This window comes from Pieris rapae, chromosome 12, assembly GCF_905147795.1.
Source record: "Pieris rapae chromosome 12, ilPieRapa1.1, whole genome shotgun sequence".
In the NCBI taxonomy this organism is placed as follows: domain Eukaryota; kingdom Metazoa; phylum Arthropoda; class Insecta; order Lepidoptera; family Pieridae; genus Pieris; species Pieris rapae.
Genome location: NC_059520.1, coordinates 5,756,608 through 5,776,124, shown reverse-complemented (window position 1 = coordinate 5,776,124; position 19,517 = coordinate 5,756,608). Strand labels below are relative to the sequence as shown.

The window sequence follows — 19,517 nt, the reverse complement described above, 5'->3', positions numbered from 1 at the left end:
AAGTATTTGTCATAAATACATAGATTATAAGCAAAACAGCTAAATAAAAAGTAGTATAATTGCTCCTACTGGAATTTCATAGCAAACAATACTATACAGCAATTTTTCGTGTGTCCTAAAAATCACAATAGCTGTATCTACTATTGCAGCATTAACCAAATGATAATAGATATGGTATCATCCATTGATTTATCATTTGTTGTATATTAATAATTGTATGTCCGCTCAATTAACGATTTTATTGGTTACAAATAGATCTAAGGAATTTGGAATTCTAAACCTCTACCCACCACAGGGTCGGTCACTCACAGAAGTATAATTGTTAAAACTTGTTTACTAATGAGCACCAGATTTAATTATCTTCAAATCATCTGTTTTTATAGAATAGCGGCGTTTACAAAGAGCAAATACGATACTAATTTAACATTTGCAAAGAATTAGTCGGGGTGTTTCTAAATATGTTGATAATTATGCGGATGTCTGTATTTCCGTTCTTAAATCGAGGGAAACTTTTTTTGTTCGAAACTATCTGGGTGAATTTATACAGGGGTCCATCTACAAAAGTGTGAGTGCCCATGGTATCACTTAACATTGGGTAAGCCCAAGAGGGCGTTAACACGGTTCTATAAACAATATAAAAGATTGTGGATATATCATTTTTTGTAAGCAAATACTAAACAAAAATCCATTATCTTAAAAAAAGTCTTGAAAATATGTAAATTTTAGGAGCTCTACAAACGTCCCACAATTTACACGGGCTTTAGCATGACGTCACGCGACACGTACCTTGTTTGTTCACTTGGATCGTACCGGAATGCAAAAACACTATAAGAACACTAATAGTGTGACTTCCTAAACAAATGCTATCTATTCTATATAGAAACAGAAGGGATAAAGTATATCCAATATCATGTTTATATGTAGTGAAAATCATTATAACATAGATTTATATCCAAATCCAATATTATAAATTAGAAGTAATTTTCTATGAAAAATTAGCAGTAGGAAACGAGCTTTATTACATTTTAAACCTATTCACAAAAGTTCAGTAACGGAATATATTTCTGAGCATCGTAATATTCCTAACTTATCATTACATTGTGGTTTTAGTAGTTGAAGGTCAAAACCATTTTTAGTAATCATCGTAGATTCACTTAAAATCATAACAAATATTATCTGAGATAAATAAATATTTTTTTTAAATATGGTATGAAGAATAACAGCTGCATTATACTATTTCATACCATTCTATTTCATTACCAAACAAAGTAAAGAATTATGGTAAAATGATAGAAATATAATGAAAAACACAGTTTATGGTGTATGTATAGTTTATAATAATAACATTTTTATTACCAAACAAAATCTTATTCTACTCCCCATACTTCTTCGAATGCTGAACAAATCTTTGCACAAGTCAATGCAGCTGATAGAGGATAGTTACTTATAGATATTGCATCTTCTGAATAGTCTACCTCTATTTTACCATGTGCCATTGCTCCTATAACCATAACAATTGGTTCTTCTTTAGGTACTAATTCCCGACAACTCTTAACAACTTTAGAACTAAATGACATAGTGATTTTTTTCACTCCAACAGGCAAATGTGACGTAATTGGGTTTTTAATAACTTTAAGGAGTTTCATTGGGCCATCAGATGCTCGAATTGAAAATTTGTGCAGTAGCTGGACTGAAAAATGTACAAGATGTAATTATTTCAAAAGGTTCAAGGGCAGTGTTGGCCTAGTGGCTTCAGCGTGCGACTCTAATACCTGAGATCGTAGGTTCGATCCTCAGCTGAGCACCAATTTACTTTCTATGTGTGCATTTAACATTTTCTTGAACGGTGAAGGAAAACATTGTGAGGAAACCAATATGTCTTAGACCCAAAATGAGGTATGTCAGGCACTGGAGGCTGATCACCTACTTGCCTATTAGATTAAAAAATGATCATGAAACAGATTCAAAAATCTGCGGCTAAGACCTAAAAAGGTTGTAGCGCCACTGATTTTTTTTATATATTTTTTTACATGGTTCATATACTAAAAACAAGGACCAAGTATTTTCTTTATAAAATAGGGGGCAAACAGGCAGGAGGTGGTATATGACAAAAACTGTTATAACAATGCTCAGTTGCCAAACAACAGATGTCAAGGTGAAATGTGTGAAATTTTGTCTTCTACTTCAACATCCAATGATAAAACTCAGCTTCAGATATATCTAAATATGAAAAGTGACCCCTAATCTCTACACAAAGCCAAGCCAGGTGATTTTTAAAGACAGCAAATATACTACTATACCCATTAATCCAGCAAATCTTTTGAATGTCCTGGGAATACGAGTTTGTGGATTTATTTCTATTAAAACATTTTTCTCTGTATGAATATAAACTTGCAAAAGTCCTGCTCTATTTAGTGGCGAGTCCATTAACATAAGAAGAGATTGATGAGTGATATCTGGACGACATGAACCTGGATCTCTATCATTTTTTCTTAAAATGTTAGCATGATCATCACAATTTAACAATTCAAAACTGTTGCCATTCTGAAATCATACATAGTATAATCATTAATAAGAAAGTGTTGCAGGGCAACTTGAAGTTTTATCACTATGAAAAAATTAAGTGAATTTACCTTTACTGTTTCTAACTGGGCATTCTCTAATACAACGATTAAACGTTTTTCTTGTTTCTGAATGTGCGATGTAACTAAATGTCGAGGTATAGGATCGTATTCAAAGTCATCTGTATTTTCAGCATGCTTCCTTTTTTTACCCATATCTGGAATTAAAAATAAATAATAAGCATTATAAAAATACGAGTCACGATAATTATAAAGGGCCCAATATCTAGGTTAGAAAACATAAACTCCATTACGATAAGTATTGAGAATTAAGTAATAACAGTCTTAAAGACTTACTGTATAGTTATTTTGTCCGTATTTTTTTATATGAAAAAAAAACAACCACGAGGATGTCTGGTTTCTTTATTTTAAATTGTAAACAAATAAAATGAGCTCAGCGGCTTTCTTCCATGTGAGTTATAACACTCTCTAACAGTGACAGACGACAGTTGACAGTACCTCATTCTCTATGGGACTATGGGCCAGCCATTGCTACCTCATGGCTCATGCGTATACTCAATATTGAATGAGGCTGAGGAGTGTGGTAACTATTGTCTATTACTATATCTTCGATATCCAATGTCAATTGTCTACACTCTAGGCTACACTCTACAGTGTAATTTAATTTTTTTGTATACATGTAACATAATACACATTGAAAGTATTTATTAAGTATTTTGTTAATCTTACTAAAAGTTAAAACTATATTATTGCAACTTACTTACTTCTATTAACAATAAAAAAAGTACACTTAAGTATCTTATTCTTTAATAAAAAAGTATATAACGCTAAAACACGAAATCTTTTTGTTATGGCGAACGACCGGGAAGTTTTGCGTGAAATATGGGATGGGAAACTCCCTGTTTGTTTTCAGCTAGATCAAGAAGAAATTATGGAAATACAGCAACCAGACCCCTTTTATGTGATGGTACCCCGGTTAAGTTACTTTCCTCTTGTAATTGATAAGGTAAATTAAATTAACCATTTTTTAAATCTTGTTTAAAGCAGATCACGCATCATCTTTTTATTTTAAGATGAAAAGGCATTTTCTTCGTTATATATCCCAAGAAAATGCTGACAATGAAATGTGGATGGATTACAATGGTCAACCATTGAAATGGCATTATCCCATTGGATTCTTATATGATTTATATTGTGGAAATGATCCCCAAACACCTTGGACTTTAACAGTGCATTTTAGCAAGTTTCCTGGAAACATTTTGCTCCACTGCCCAAATAAGTATGTTTAGTTTTTATATATGATGAACAAATTGTTTTAAAAATTAATCTATACTTTTTGCATTATAGAGATGTAGTAGAGGCTCACTATATGTCAACAGTAAAAGAGGCTGATGTTTTAAAACACAGGGGACAAATCATGTCTGCTATGCAAAAAAAAGATCATAACCAGTTATGGTTAGGATTACAAAATGGTATGCATTAAATTAAAATGAAAAAGTTAAATGTAATTGTAGTATTGAATTTTCATAACTTACACGGTACAATATTATACATTTATATGAATATAGAAAATTTAATTATCCTTTCAGACAAATTTGATCAATTTTGGGCAATTAATAGAAGACTTATGGAATCTCATGGTGATAATGATGGATTTAAACATATTCCCATTAGGTTATATGCAGAAGATGGTACATGCACACAACGATTAATAAGTCCCAAAAACAATGATGGAAGTAGAAAAATAATTCAACAGCTTATATCTGAACTGTATCCAGAAAAACCAGGTACTTTCTGATTAAACAATAAGGATTTTTTGAAATAAAAGTAATTTTAAATAAGATTAGTCTATATTTAATATAAAAATACACCTAACCATAGATTAAAAAATGTGATTTTTCAGTAAAATTAAGAACACATGGCATCACTATCCCACTTGACACACCACTGCAGTGGCTATCGGAACATTTAAGCTACCCGGACAATTTTCTTCATGTCTGCGTGTGTTAGAGTAAGTTAAGTTACAATGAATTTATATTAAAATGACAATTAAAATATATTTAAACAGGAATTTTTTATTTATATCTTTAATATTACAAATATTTTTTGACAATGACGCAGTTACATTATTCATTTGTGAAGGAATGTATCTGGGTCAATAAGTGAGATGGTTGATAACAAAAATTTGGTACACGTAAGTCAATTCACAAAAGCAGATACTTATTTTGAATTGATATAAATGTTTAATATGGTTACTGCTTTTTATAAGGTTTTTACAGTAGCTGTTGAATCATGTATCTTTGTTGGGTTGAAGAACAAATATATATTTATGAATTATATAACAATAGAATCAAGATGTTCTTTGTATCTATTATAAACTAATCCATCTTCCAAACTCACACTTGGGTCAGAATTTAAATCAAACAGACAACAAACACAAATTATAAAATAAAAAATTGGGGTACAGGTACTCAGTTGCCATTTAAAGTAAATGAGACATTAGCTTTATAAGCTGCTTGTAAAATAATAATTAGAGCTTTGAAATTTTTTACAACTGGTTTTTAACCATTTATAAATCACTCTTGACTTTGTGTTTCTGAATTACATATGGAATTTGTTTTGTAAATCTTTTACAACCATTATTTGCAAAAATAGGCTGATCCACTGTAGGTCCATAGGTAATAACTGACAAGGCATCTCTAAAAAAAAAAAATCTAGTTAAATACATATGATTAATTGATGGTACACAAATAATAATTTTAAAAATATCTCTATAGTATACATATTCACATTATGTAATAAATTATATGCAATACTAAATAACCACTTATTCTTGAGATTTAAATACATCAATACCTATAAAATAATTCAAACTTTAAAAAATCTTCTTCTCGATGTTCTTACATTTAGATATTAGAATTTTAATATAAATTATGAACTTTACTTAATACATAATAATACAAATTTGGAACTTACACCATCATTTCTTCTGTTGGGTGATATACCCCATGGGCTCTAAATTCAGCTAATGCACAGGTCTCAACATGCTGTTGTTCAAGGGGTAAAAATGGTATGTAGTGATCAATTAAATTTTGAGCTATGGTAGCAGATTTTTCAAAACCACCTTAAAGAGAAATATCGTACAAAGTTTGTGTTCTAAATAAGTAAATAGTTTTATAGGCAAATTGAACTTAGTCAAAATTACAGACATTTTATATTTCATACAGTAAAATAAAATATAATAATTTACCTGTACTGTATGCTGTTCTTCTTATAATAGGTTCAAAATTTTGAAAATCTACTTCATTCCTCTTTAAACCTTCATTATATAATTCTAAGAGCTTGCTAGATATTTCTTTTCCACCAATATTGGAAATAAAAACAAATACACTATCCCTGTTAAAAACAAATTATTAATTAAGTTACACTCTCAAAATTTATATAAAATGAATTATCATACCTAAAATCGATTCCATCAACTGCATGGTGATGATCTAACATGGGTTTAATTGCATCAAGAATAGTTGGACACATTTCATGGATTTCATCAAATATAATTAATGCAGTTGGACAATTTTTAACAATCATTTTGACATCATCAATCAGTTTCATCTGCAAACAGTTATAAAAAATTGGTGTATATTTATACAGTCAAAATCTGTTTTGAACACATTGAGTGGACTTCATATTTAGTCATAAAACCCAATGTCATTGTGAATGGTTCTGAATGTATATATGTATTATGTTTCTATAAAATCAAATTCATACCTGCGTTTCATGTATTTTAGTACAATCAAAATCCTTTTTTCCCATAAACATTTTTACAAACTTGCTCTCCATTCCTTTAATGAACAAAGATTCTGCTATCATACTTGTGGCATAGTTTTTGCCCACCCCGGACCAACCATGCAAACTTATTACAAGAGCTTTCTTGTTCCTTTTAGTGCTATGATGTAATGCTTCTTTATGTGCACTCAAAACATTTATTAACTCAGTTACAAGAGGTTGACCAAACATTTTCTGTGATAGTAATTCTTTCAGTTCTGAAAATAAGCATAACTTAATCAATATCCGAATGAAAATAAATATAATATATTCTTAAAACTTACTGTCTATATCATATGGTACATATTTTTTATCGCAGCATTCCGTAAAATGACAAATTGTGTTGGACTTTATTGTATCCCATCCAAAATATGTGCCAATGAGTATGGAAGAGCCTGCTATTAAGGAAATTGGTTCGGTAGACACATAATAAATATTGCTTAGACAAAATAAGAATAAAAAAGTTACATTAATTTTTTTACTCTTCATTATTCTTGTTTTAATAATTAGCAGAAACTTTGTTAAACATTTGTGCGGTATTGTTCAAAGTGTGAAATTAATATATTGTATTGATCGTTTGCAACGGGTTAATAATAAATAAATAAAATCCTATTTTAAGTAAATATTAGTTGCGTTAAACAGAGCTAATACAAGCAGTCGATAGAATATACAATACGGAATACAGTGTAATGTGTTATGTGTATGTGGTTTTTTTTTAATTATGGAAATAGTTACAGGGGGTCTAGCCATCTTGGTGCCGAAAAGTTTTTGACATACTCTACCGCTTTTGCGTAATTGTATTGACGAAAACGTTTCGTTCGGAGCCAAGCGGCAATACAGTACCGCAAAGTCGACAGCGTAGCTCCGAGCTGCTGTTCGTTGCACCTTGTTCCATCATATTGTCTCTGGACTCTGGATGAAATGTATTTCTTATGTCACTTTAATAAACCTAAAGTAAATACTTTACACCATTATTGTGAATTTGAAATAGAAAGCTGCAAAATAGACTTAAGAATGTGAGCAAGATCGAAATAATTTTCGATGTACGTAGTCGTTATAAACAGATGCAAAGTGACATACTATATGAATTTAAATGGTATGTTAAAATTAACCATGATTTGTTTCATTTTCTCTCAAAAATTTAAAGTTAAGAATACATAAAATATTTTGAACCTGTTTAATTAATTAATATATATAATAATAATTAGTAGTACTTATACTTTATATTTTTAGGATTTGGTCTCACAACAACTAATCTGCAAAATGAAGAAGCAACACATTTAGTGCTTTAAAGCAACAATGGAAATAGTACTGCGGATTGATAAATAGAGGAAAAGAAGATTGATTAGCAGTTGATTTGTTCCAAGGTATTGAAAAAAATGTGAAAAAAAAAACACACTAGTGTCAACACTGAAATTAGCGTTTGATTAATGCTTTAATTGGGTTTGCTGCTTGAACATTATCAATTTGAATGCAGATTTTGAGTTAATATATAGTAGTAATAGTACCAGCAGCAGCTTCTAAATAAAATTAAACAAGGGATTAATAAAGATTATATTATAATAGAAACTTAGTCTGGTATGAAATTATGACCCTTAATTAACTTTTGATTTGAATTTGGTGTTCCATCTTGTTAGATATAAATTTAAGTATGATTGATGCCGATTATAAGTAAGGTAACATTTACATCATTTAACTTTTGTTTATATCAGAGATTTGCTACTAGTTAATACATATGTGAAAGCAAATCAAGTTTAAGTAAGGAATGAATAAAAGTTATATTTGTAGTATTTGATAGTTTTATTTTTGGCAATTACATTAAGTCATCTTTTCTGTCTTGTTAGGTAGGAAGAGCCATTGAAGTAGTTCACATTACAGGTAGTAGCAATATTCTGGTGAAATAAATATGAGTAAGAATGACCTGTACATACTAACAGGTAGGAAATTATTAATATTTAATTAAACATACAGGAAGTAAAATGAGAAATGTTTCTGCCACAGTTATTTTAAATTAAAAAAGGCATCTCTGTTTATTTTGTCACTAGCGATAAAACTTAATATCTTAAATATCGTAAAAAATATTATTCGCCGTTATTATTATTGGCCGTTGACTACCGAAAAGCGTGAGCGTTAATGTGTGTCTTTTCGTAGCACTGTCATGGCGGCGCTAATTGTATCCCACGCCTAACGCCTAACTCCTAGGCTACTAACTGTCGACACTAGCTGTCATTTTCATACAAATTTAGTTTTCGACTTTCTACATACTGTTAAGCTGTCTTGACTAGACCCCCAGGTTTCTGCCAGTTCCAACTTTCAAGTAAAATGTTGTATTTGACACTTGGCATTGTATGTTTTTTTAATGTTAAAGTTAAAGCTGAAAAAAACGCGGGAAGCTTCGATTTTGGCGGGCGCGATTTTTGTTTGAATTTTCTGTAAAATAATATTTTTTAAAATTTAGTGATCAGAATAGTTAAATATTGTATATATTTATAATTTGTATTATTATTTATATTTTTCTTCTTCTTTCTTCGAGTTTTGGTAAGCTTTTCTGAGTTTTATGAACGAGCCTCCGGACCCGGGGGGCACGGCGCCCCCCGCGGTTGCATTTATCACCATATCTAATGAATCCGGTATGGATTCTGACTGTTCTTTGGCCTCCAAAAGGAAGCTGAAGCGCAGTCACAGACAAAATTTACACAAAATATGCAAACATTGCAATAAAAGGAAACGCAAAAGTACTACAGAACACTCTAAACCATCAGACAGTCATTCTTGTCAATGCACAGATGAATTTGCTGAGACCACTGTGACACCACCAACCAACAATTTGCCTCCACCTAGTCCTTCCACAAATAAGACAACAATGCCTCTTCTTTCCACTGGTATATCTTCTAAACCCACCACACAAATTGGTAGGGCTAGTTACGATGCCAATGACCACGGCCCGTTTGTGGTACATGTGCAGAAAGTACAGTCTGCTGAAGATGATAGCACAGTTTTACACCCAGTTGTATTCGGGAGATTTTTAAAAAAATTTCTGTTTAAAAATATTGTAGATGGTAGTTTAAAACGTATTGGCAGAAATAAAATGACATTAACTTTTAGTAAATATACAGACGCAAACAGCTTTATAAATTCAAACTGCTTACCAACTAACAACATGAAAGCTTTTATCCCTACTTTCAATATTACAAGGATGGGTTTGGTTAGGGGAGTACCAACGGAATGGTCTCCTGAAGATATTATGGAAAACACTAACATACCCATTGGATGTGGGGAAATTATAAAAATCAGGCGACTTAATTATAAAATCATGGTCAATAACTCACCTACGTGGAAACCTTCACAAACAGTTGTTTTTACATTTGATGGACAAGTTTTGCCTAAACGGATATTTATGTGTTATAATTCTATGCCGGTTAAATTGTATGTGTATCCCACAATTCAGTGCTTTAATTGTTGCCGCTTTGGGCACACCAAGGTCCAATGCAGGTCAAAGCCCAGGTGTTACAAGTGTGGTCAAGGCCACACTGGAGATACTTGTAATGTAGAGGAAGACCATGGTTCTTGCTGCTTATGCTCTGGGCTGCACTTTGCTTCAAGCAAAAAATGCCCAGAATATGTGAGACAAACAGATATAAAAGTAACAATGGCAGAGAATAGCTTATCTTATATTGAAGCGTCAAAATTACATCCCCCAATTTCGAAATCATTTGCTGATGTTGTATCCTCTCTCCCAAGTAAATCTCTTCCTGGTGGAAATACAGTATTGCCTGGTTCACCACCTCCACGTACAATATCTTATAAAAAAACAGTCTTCACTAAACCCAGAACGCCTCCTCAACACAGTAAAGGTTTCGATCATGTAGCACATGAGTCTCTTGTAAGAGACTACAATATGCCAGAGCCTTCTAATGGATGTGCAATACCATCATCGCCTAATGCAAATTCACAACAGACAATAATAGAGTTAATTACTACATTAATTAAATTACTTTCTCAACCTAATTTATCTATACCGTCCCACGCTGCTAATTTAATTAATTCCTACACTGATAATAATAATGGCCAACATGGACAGGTTAGTTCAATGGAACTGCCGCAGTATTATAAACAAAAAGCATGAAATTATACACATTATAAATAATTTTAATCCTTTTATTTTTTCTTTATCTGAAACCTGGCTAAAGCCAGATCAGGTATTCAAAATCCCTGGTTATTCTTGCTTAAGAGAAGACAGGGCTGATGGGTATGGTGGTGTATGCCTGCTCATCAGAAACTCAAGCATCTTTTCTTCCTTCCCTCTTCCTTCACATAGTAACAGCTTTTCTATCATTACAGCTATTGTTGATGGCATCTGTTTTGTCTCTATATATGTCCCTCACCCCTCCTTGCAAATATTCAATGAAATTAAAAACTTAATTTCAGTTCTCCCTCAGCCTTTCATGATTCTGGGTGATTTCAACTCTCATCATACATCGTGGGGTAGTTCAATATCTAATAGGTACGGGTATGAATTTCTTAGACATGTATAACCTGTGCATTTTAAATACGGGTTCTCCTACTCGCCTTACAAAGCCTGGTGAAGTAATTAGTGCCATTGACCTGTCCATCTGTACTCCCAATTTAGCATCTTCTCTCTCTTGGTCTACTTTGTGTTCATCTTACAATAGTGATCATTATCCCATAATCATTTCATTTCCCTGTAAAAAAAATAGTAATATGTTTATTAAAAAGTCTCGCCTTAAACACAAAATCATAGACTCGAAATGGAGTCAATACAGTTTATTAGTAGAAGAGAAACTGAATAATTGCTCAGAAGATAATGTCACAAATAGTAATTATTTACAAGATGTTTTGTTAGAATCGGCTGATAGTGTTTTTCCTAGGAAAAAGCCGAGTTGTAATAAGTTGTCATCTCCACCATGGTGGGATGAAGAATGTACCACAGCTATTAAAAAACGCAAGGCAGCTGAGCTTAATTATCGCAATGATATGTCTATGGAAAAATACGAGGTCTTAATGAATGTAATGAAAGAGGTTAAAAAACTATTTAAAAAAAAGAAATCTGAGGGTTGGAGGAAATATTGTAGCTCTTTATCACCTGGAATAAATACTTCTGTCATTTGGCGAAATATCAAAAGATTCAGGTCAGCTATCAATCCTTCTAACCCGTCGTTGCTTCCTATAGAATTAGCTGATCAATTCCTTGATCGCTTGGCTCCTCCTTCTGCTCCAGATCTCATCCACTTTTCTACACAAAATAACTCTGATGTTGTCCCTTCCTCACTAAATCTACCTTTTACGTTATTAGAATTAAAAGGTGTATTAAATTACGTTAAAGACAGTGCTCCTGGGGAAGATGGGATCCCATATTCCTTTTTGTCTCACCTTGGCGAAAATGGATTAAATTACTTTTTAAATTTAATAAATAAAGTTCTTTTGACAAATGACATACCGCCATCTTGGCGAAGTCAAATAGTGCTGCCATTTTTAAAACCGTCCAAGATTCGATCTGATATTAAATCATACCGTCCTATAGTCTTGTCATCGGTGATAACAAAAGTTGTTGAACATTTAATTAAAAATCGGCTTGAATGGTATATAGAAAATAATAAATGTCTGTCACCAACTCAGTTTGGATTTCGAAAAGGTAAAAGTGTGTGTGACAATTTAGGCATATTAGTCACGGACATTCGTAATGCTTTCTCAAATAAAAAGTCAGTAGTCGCAGCTTTCTTGGATATTAATTCGGCTTATGATAATGTTTTGTTACATATTCTAAAAAGTAAATTAGATAAATTAAAGGTTCCTTATTTTTTAAATAATTTCATTGTAAATCTTCTATCAGAGAGGAAAATTATTTTAGATGTTGGCGGCCCTTACATGCCTAGTAGGCTGGTATGGAAGGGCTTGCCACAAGGGTCTGTGCTGAGTCCTTTATTGTACAATATTTATACACATGACCTAGAAAACTCTATCGGAGATTCAGTTAGTATATTACAATATGCCGATGACTTGGTTATTTATGCCTCTGATAAGTCTGTAAGTAATGCTGAACAACGTGTCTCGTCCTCTTTATCTTTCCTAAAATCTTGGATGGATGCAAATGGCCTAGATCTGTCTCCCTCAAAAAGTACCGTCGTACTTTTCACTAAATCCAGAACTCCTCCCTCACCAACTATAAGATATGATTGCGATAATATATTACCCGTCAATAATCAAGTAAAGTTCTTAGGAGTTATACTTGATTCTAAACTAACAGGTCAACCACACTGCGAATTTGTGGTTGGTAAATGTGAGCGACACTTGAATATGCTGAGATGTCTCAGTGGAGTTTGGTGGGGTGCTCACCCGGCCACATTGAGGTTGGTATATAATGCTGTCATTAGAAGCGTTCTTGATTTTGGGACCTTTTTCTTAGATCCAGGTAATGTAGCAGGCTTTAGAAAACTAGATCTCATACAGTCTAGGGCTTTGAGGATTGTTTCTGGTGCGATGAAATCGAGTCCGGTTAATGCTCTGCAAATAGAATGTTGTGACCCTCCATTAAACTTAAGGCGTCAATATCTGTCAGATAGATTCATTTTTAGAACTGTCCAGTTCCATAATCATCCCCTCATTTCCAAACTGGAATCTCTTTCTCAAAAATTACCCTCTTCACATAAACCTTTACCTTGTCTATTAAAAAGCTTTCTGAAATTTAAACAATTACAAGCCCCAACTCATTCCTTTTATATACTTCCCATATTTAGCTCTTCTTATGATTCTCTACTTCTTTCTCCTGAGATATGCTTTTCTATTGGCATTGAAAAATCTGATTTTAATGCCAATGCAAACTTTAATTCCAATGTCAATATGAAATGGCCTAACTGGCATCAAATGTATACAGATGCTTCTAAACACTCCAATGGGTGTGTTGGTGTTGGAGTGTACCACAAACAGTACAACATAGTTCAGAAAATTAAATTACCTCCAGAATCATCGGTCTTTACCGGTGAATGTTTTGGACTACTAAAAGCTCTTGAATATGTGCTGTGTTTCAAACTCAAAAAAACCGTTGTATTTACCGATTCCTTAAGTGCATTACAGAGCTTAGCAAAATTTTCACTTAAACTAAACCCATTCTTTCATGTTATATTTGAATGTAGGAGAAAGCTGTTGCAATGTCAATTACACAACTATTTAGTATCATTTTGTTGGATACCTAGTCACTGTGGTATCTCTGGAAATGTGAAAGCTGACAGTCTGGCTAACAGTGCTACTGTGACCGGTGACGTATACCCGTACAAGAATTTTGGCCATGATCTTGCTGCTTTGCCCGGCATATATCTCCACAAATCGTGGAATATGTGTTGGGAAAAGAACGGCCGGATTAAGGGTCGTTTCTTGTATGCTATACAGTCTTCCGTTCCCAGGAAGCCGTGGTTTGCCAAATTGTCGCTTGGTAAAACTGCCACTTCTACTATAATCCGTATGCGTCTGGGACATAACAGCCTTCCAGTTCATTTGCACAAACTTGGTATCGTAACTAGTACCGCCTGTGAGTGTGGCGAGAGTTATTCTGACTTGAATCATGTTTTCTTTTCTTGTCCTAAGTATGACCATTCTTCCTTATATACTTCTTTAGTTTCTCTGTCCGTTCCCCTTCCTACCAATATTTATTTACTTCTTCGAGATTTAAATCCCCTTGTATATAGTATTATAAGTATGTTTATTGTAAATAATAACATTAAACTATAATTTTGATTTTTTTCCATTATTAATTATTCTGATTTTTTGTAAATTTATGCGCTTTCAATTATTTATGTTATGTCGCGATTGGTTTCCTTAGTTTTTTCATTATGCATAAACTGTAAATAATTAAAACAACGAATTATAAAAATCCCATACTTGACGCTGGCTAATGCACAAACAGTGTTAGAGCCAAAGGGAAAAAAAAAAAAAAAGAAGTTAAAGCTGAGAGTGAAGCTGAAGAGTTTACTGATAAAGTTTAAACAAATACTTTCAAAATCTTGTCATAAAAATGGCGTTTAATTTTAAACTTGAATCAGGGGTTCAGTTATTGTCACGACTATCAAAAAAATCAGTAATTGGAAATTTTTATCCTATTCTCTTCAAGTGTGGTCCGGAAAAAGATGAAGTTATTGAAATATTTAGTAATAATAGCGCAAATCCGCTGCTGTATGATTTGATGTCAGAAGCCCTGCTCCCGCATTTAGTTGGGGGTGTTGAAACTGGAATAGTAATTTTTAATACTGATGGAAATATCGATAAAAACATATTTATTGAATTATTTAAGCAAAAACTTGATACCAATATAAAAGAAAAGAAAATCATCAATTTGAATGATGAAGCATTGGATATAATTATAAATGGTTGTTTAAACAATATCACTGTAATAGATGCTTATGATCCTTCTCAATTTATAGTATCTGTTCAAAATTTAGATAATATTTTAATGAAAAACTCAAATATATCATTAATAATATTTAATACTTTAAGTGCATTTTATTGGTCAGAACAAAGTTTTAAGGTTACAAAAATGGATTTATATTTAAAAAAGCTGCTTAAGTTGGTACAAAGAATAACTAAAGACTTTAAAGTAGTGATTTTGTACACTAGACCAGAATATTTTTGTAGTAGCAAAGAAGCAATAGAAAATCTGGAACCATGTTGTTCCATGCCAACTGAGGAAAGAGTAAATTACCGCTTGCAAGTTAAATATTCAAGTAATAAGAGTGACTACAATTATGTTATAGTACAAACTGCTGACAAACTTGTAAAAATACCATTTTTATTAATTAACGGAAATATATCTTGGCAGAGTTGATTAAATGCGTTTAAATGGCACAAAATACTTGAATAAAATATATAAATTCATTTTACAAGTATTAATACTGATATAAAATCTTATTAAACAATTAGGCATATCTTCTATAAGTTTTTATGCTTCCGATTAATAAGTTCACATATCATTACTATGTGTTTTGATATATAAGGAAATTAAAGTATGAGTATTTTAAAATAAATTGAACATTTTTCATTATATATATATACATGTGTAAATATAACATGCTAGCAAATTGGGTTGGTAAGATAAATATACACAATTATCACTATAAAATCAGTCTGATGTAACAAAAGTAGTATTAATTTCTTCCAGTTAAATAGTATTTTAAATAAAATGTGTCTGAATTACACATAAGTGTTTAAGTTATAATGTATTATATAAGACTGATTTTTTTATTGGGTTTCTTTTCATTAGATTGGGTGTTTTTACTGAATGACTGTCTGTCAACCTATTTTTTATAACAATAAGACAGCTCAGGTATTTTCTTTTATGCAGAATTTCTTTAAAAGATTAGTAATTGATTTTATTTACTAACCCTTTAAAAAAATTACATACAGGATTTGAGATTTCACTTACATCATTAAATATATAACATAGAAAAAAGTAGCTAGGCCATGGTTAAAAAAATCTAAGTTCTCCCATTTACTAATTGTATGAGAAAATGAATATCCAGTTTCTTGTATAGAAAAAGATGCTTCAAACATTACTCCCAAATATGCCAAGTGTATGACAGTTATAAAAGAAAATAAAGTGTTTAAAAATACTGTTAAAATGCAATTTTTCTTATATTTATGCTCACACTGCTTTGCACATGGGTTTGCTAGGCAACATGCTTCTAATGCAGATGCAACTTTAAGTCTAAGATTATATTCAATGTAAGAAAAAGTTCCTATGCTTAATAGTACAGCTGATAGCTGAAAGTTACATCCATGGAGCAGTGATGATACAACATATGTAGATAGTATTGCAAAGAACTGCCCATAGGCATGACATGACTTAAATACATAATTCTTCAGCCATTGGTGCATGGGAATGTTCCAAAATATAACAACTTGCACTAAAGATCTTGGTAACTCAATAAATAAAGGTTTTGTGATTTGGATTTCAGAATGGCAATCATTTGTCAACCCAAAACCAGCACTCAACATAGAAACCATAGACATACTTGATACAAAATAATGAGACATCCTAAAAGCCTGAGCATCTCTATATGCTAAAAGCCACTTTGTACTATCATCGCTGATGATCCAAGGCACAATACAATTAGATAAGTTTAAAAATATTAATGCCATTGCCATGTTTCCTGCAATTACTTTAATCCATCTCTTTGTTAAGAATTTTACACCTAAGTATTGATCATAAGAGTGGAACGATATCCATGGACCCAACATACAGTTAGCTGGGCAAAATATGTATCCAAAAAATTCAACTGGATTTATCATTTTCTTAAATAAACTTCGATCCAGTTCTATAGCAACTGATATTATCTTCATAGAGGCTATCATTTGAATTCCTCGTATTTGTTGCCACGTCTTCGGGTTGATTAGATGTAACTCACACAAGAGTAGAAATGATATAACACACAGACAAGTTACAGGTCCTCTCACTCTTTTTCTTGTAGACAATGATAAAATTAAAATAAGTATATATACACTTAATGTAAGTCCAAAGATCCAAACAATAGCTAATCCTATACTATAATACAACAGTAGACCCCCAATAATGAAACTTAGACTATGACGAACATTATGAGGCATAGCAATATATTGTATAGCCATACGTAAAGAAACACTAGCTATTAGTAAATCTTTTGCAAATCTTAACCCTTCATAGAGGGTAGGTTCAACACAAAAAGATAAATATAACCAAGTACTTTCAATATATTCCTCTTCATCCATTTTTTTTACTTTTTAAGATGACTAATAAGATAAGGAGACCTCCTTGGTCAATAAATTATTCACGGGCAATGAAAGCATTATGTCTATTACTTAATTTTTAGTTTGATAAAACGATGCATCATATCTTCAGCATGTTGTTTTGTATATTGTTAATTTCACTTTTCTTCAACTAAACTAAATAAGTATTATTCCTGTTAGGAATTATATTCACTATTCTTTTAAAATGAAAATAAGTATTCACAATTCACATCGCTGATTTAATTTTTCGCTCTTGGACATGACGTAGTCACTCCGTTAAATTTGAAAATTTACTTCACAGATATCTTAGAATATTGGTCTACGAAGTACGATTCAAAGTAACAAACGCATTCAGCACAGACTTACTTGCTATTGCTTGTTTGTTTATTTAAAACTAAAAATTACCTACTTATTTAAATAGTAATACTATAGTAACGTTGTTTCCTCAATATTTTTTAAATTAAAATAGTGTATTTACAATCACAGAAACCGTGCTGAACTAGCAAGCCAAAAAAATTTTAGTCCTTTATTGTCAATATGGCTAATGCATAATAATATGTTTTATTTATATTTTTACGCTTATGACATAAAAAATATATCGGAAAATGTAACATTTGGGGCATTGAATTAAACGTAGGAAAGTGGGGGCATGATAAAAATGGGTTAATACAACAAATATATTAAATAAATAAATAAAAAACAAATAAAATCGTCTATAACACAAATTTTGAACTTATCTTATAATTAAAATTCTCGTGTCGCGGTTTTTGTGGTTAAACTCCTCCGAAACGGCTTTCCCGATTCTCATGAAATTTGTGTGCATATTAGTAGGTCTGAGTATCGGACAACATCTATTTTTCATGCCCCCAAAATGTTAAGGGTAATCCACCCCTAATATTTTTTTTCAATTTTAGATAAAAAAAATGTTTTTATGATACAGCATTAGTAAATACATATAACCCTAAATTGTCAACTCTTTACAATAAACCCCTATTTTTACCATCGCGATTTTTTTTTTAATAATTTCTTTTTTTTCAATTCAATTTGAAATTCCGCCTTCACCGATCGATAACGATCAACGATCAATCGATCAGTTATCCCCGCTAGATGTCTACCTATGTCATCTCTGATCCAGCAAACATTCCAGAGTAGGGGTGAGAAGGAAGCCAGACCGGCTTCCTTTGTGTTGGCTAAAGACGGACTAACCAAGAATATTGAACACTCTAAGGCGCTGTCCTAATTGCGAGCGATCGTACGGTGGCGCGATGCGGTCTCGTCGTGCGATGAGTTCAAACATACAGATTTCATCAGAGTGTCCTATTTGAACGTCGCAAGTGATCGGGCGAGCACATGAAATGCTTAATAACGATCGTACGATGCCTTTGATCGTGCGATTGCAGATGTAGTCAAATGTTTCTTTTGAAATGGACAAATAATCGTAAAAGTCTTCTTCGTTATTTCGTACATCTAAATAAAGGTTGAAAAATTCACCGCGCAGATGGATCTATAAAGTATTTTATGTTGTCTACGTTTCCTTTTTTCAATGTCATTTGCAATTTTTAAAGCAATATTGCCATCGAACGACGGCATCACACGATGGACATCGCGCGACCTATTAGGACACCTGTTAGGTCATCGCACGACCACTTTGATCGTGAGATGAAAAACGCATCGCGCCATCGTACGATCGCTCCCAATTAGGACGCCGCATAAGAGGTTATTTTTTTTTTCAACTGCCATAATTGATAGAATACAATATGAATAATTATTTTTGATATTTAGATTATAACTAGAAAGAATTGTAATTCAAAATATATTCTGTTCATTAAATTATTACCCTACATAAAGCATTCTTTTATTGTGTTTATAACGCTTTTGATTATAAGTACATCCCTGAACACTAATAGTACATAATTATTTTATTGACCTAAAAAAATGTTTCCTTCAAATTATATACATGGCAAAACAACGTTTGCCGGGTCAGCCTATTTTTTTTATTTAAACCACCATTTTCTAACGTTCCAAACCATAGTCGATAGAAGTTAGCTGAGCACAGAGTTCGTGAAGTGCGTAAATTTCAATAGCCGCATCCACACCGAACGATCAAAAATGGATCGCTGATCAAAGTCAAATTCAAAAGAAATATTAAATAAATCTAGAATAGAATAGAACAGAAAAGAAAAGAAAAAACAGAATAGAAGAGAATAGAATAGAACAGAACAGAATAGAACAGAATAGAACATAATAGAACAGAATAGAACAGAATAGAACAGAATAGAACAGTTACAAAATGATAGTAGCTAAATCAAATGTGGAATTGAATTAAAAGTCGTAGTACAC

The 19,517-nt window shown here is 32.1% G+C and overlaps 4 protein-coding genes and 1 long non-coding RNA gene across 5 annotated transcripts; 2 read left to right on the top strand and 3 right to left on the bottom strand.

Moving 5' to 3' along the window:
• Positions 1-1,313: 1,313 nt before the first annotated feature.
• LOC111004291 (ribosomal RNA small subunit methyltransferase NEP1) lies at positions 1,314-3,067 on the bottom strand. The gene is made up of 4 exons (XM_022275270.2): positions 2,919-3,067; positions 2,634-2,779; positions 2,301-2,544; positions 1,314-1,690 (listed from the first exon to the last, which is right to left on the bottom strand). The coding sequence occupies exons 2-4, from the start codon at positions 2,775-2,777 to the stop codon at positions 1,368-1,370; spliced, it is 711 nt and encodes a 236-aa protein (XP_022130962.1). The 5' UTR covers positions 2,778-2,779; positions 2,919-3,067; the 3' UTR covers positions 1,314-1,367.
• A 274-nt stretch (positions 3,068-3,341) lies between these two features.
• Positions 3,342-4,653, top strand: LOC111004243 (autophagy protein 5). The gene is made up of 5 exons (XM_022275184.2): positions 3,342-3,588; positions 3,656-3,861; positions 3,930-4,054; positions 4,172-4,369; positions 4,486-4,653. Exons 1-5 carry the CDS (start codon positions 3,433-3,435, stop codon positions 4,590-4,592), a joined length of 792 nt encoding a protein of 263 aa, XP_022130876.2. The 5' UTR covers positions 3,342-3,432; the 3' UTR covers positions 4,593-4,653.
• Positions 4,654-4,910: 257 nt separating this feature from the next.
• LOC111004235 (torsin-1B) lies at positions 4,911-7,135 on the bottom strand. The gene is made up of 6 exons (XM_022275171.2): positions 6,692-7,135; positions 6,351-6,625; positions 6,043-6,194; positions 5,833-5,978; positions 5,559-5,706; positions 4,911-5,281 (listed from the first exon to the last, which is right to left on the bottom strand). Exons 1-6 carry the CDS (start codon positions 6,894-6,896, stop codon positions 5,152-5,154), a joined length of 1,056 nt encoding a protein of 351 aa, XP_022130863.1. The 5' UTR covers positions 6,897-7,135; the 3' UTR covers positions 4,911-5,151.
• Positions 7,136-7,147: 12 nt separating this feature from the next.
• On the top strand, positions 7,148-8,197 carry LOC123689584. Its single transcript, XR_006750537.1, has 2 exons — positions 7,148-7,503; positions 7,641-8,197. It is a non-coding gene; the product is annotated as an uncharacterized LOC123689584 (long non-coding RNA).
• Positions 8,198-15,057: 6,860 nt separating this feature from the next.
• LOC111004230 (protein-serine O-palmitoleoyltransferase porcupine) lies at positions 15,058-17,476 on the bottom strand. The gene has a single exon (XM_022275158.2). The coding sequence runs from the start codon at positions 17,157-17,159 to the stop codon at positions 15,834-15,836; it is 1,326 nt and encodes a 441-aa protein (XP_022130850.2). The 5' UTR covers positions 17,160-17,476; the 3' UTR covers positions 15,058-15,833.
• Between the last annotated feature and the right edge of the window lie 2,041 nt (positions 17,477-19,517).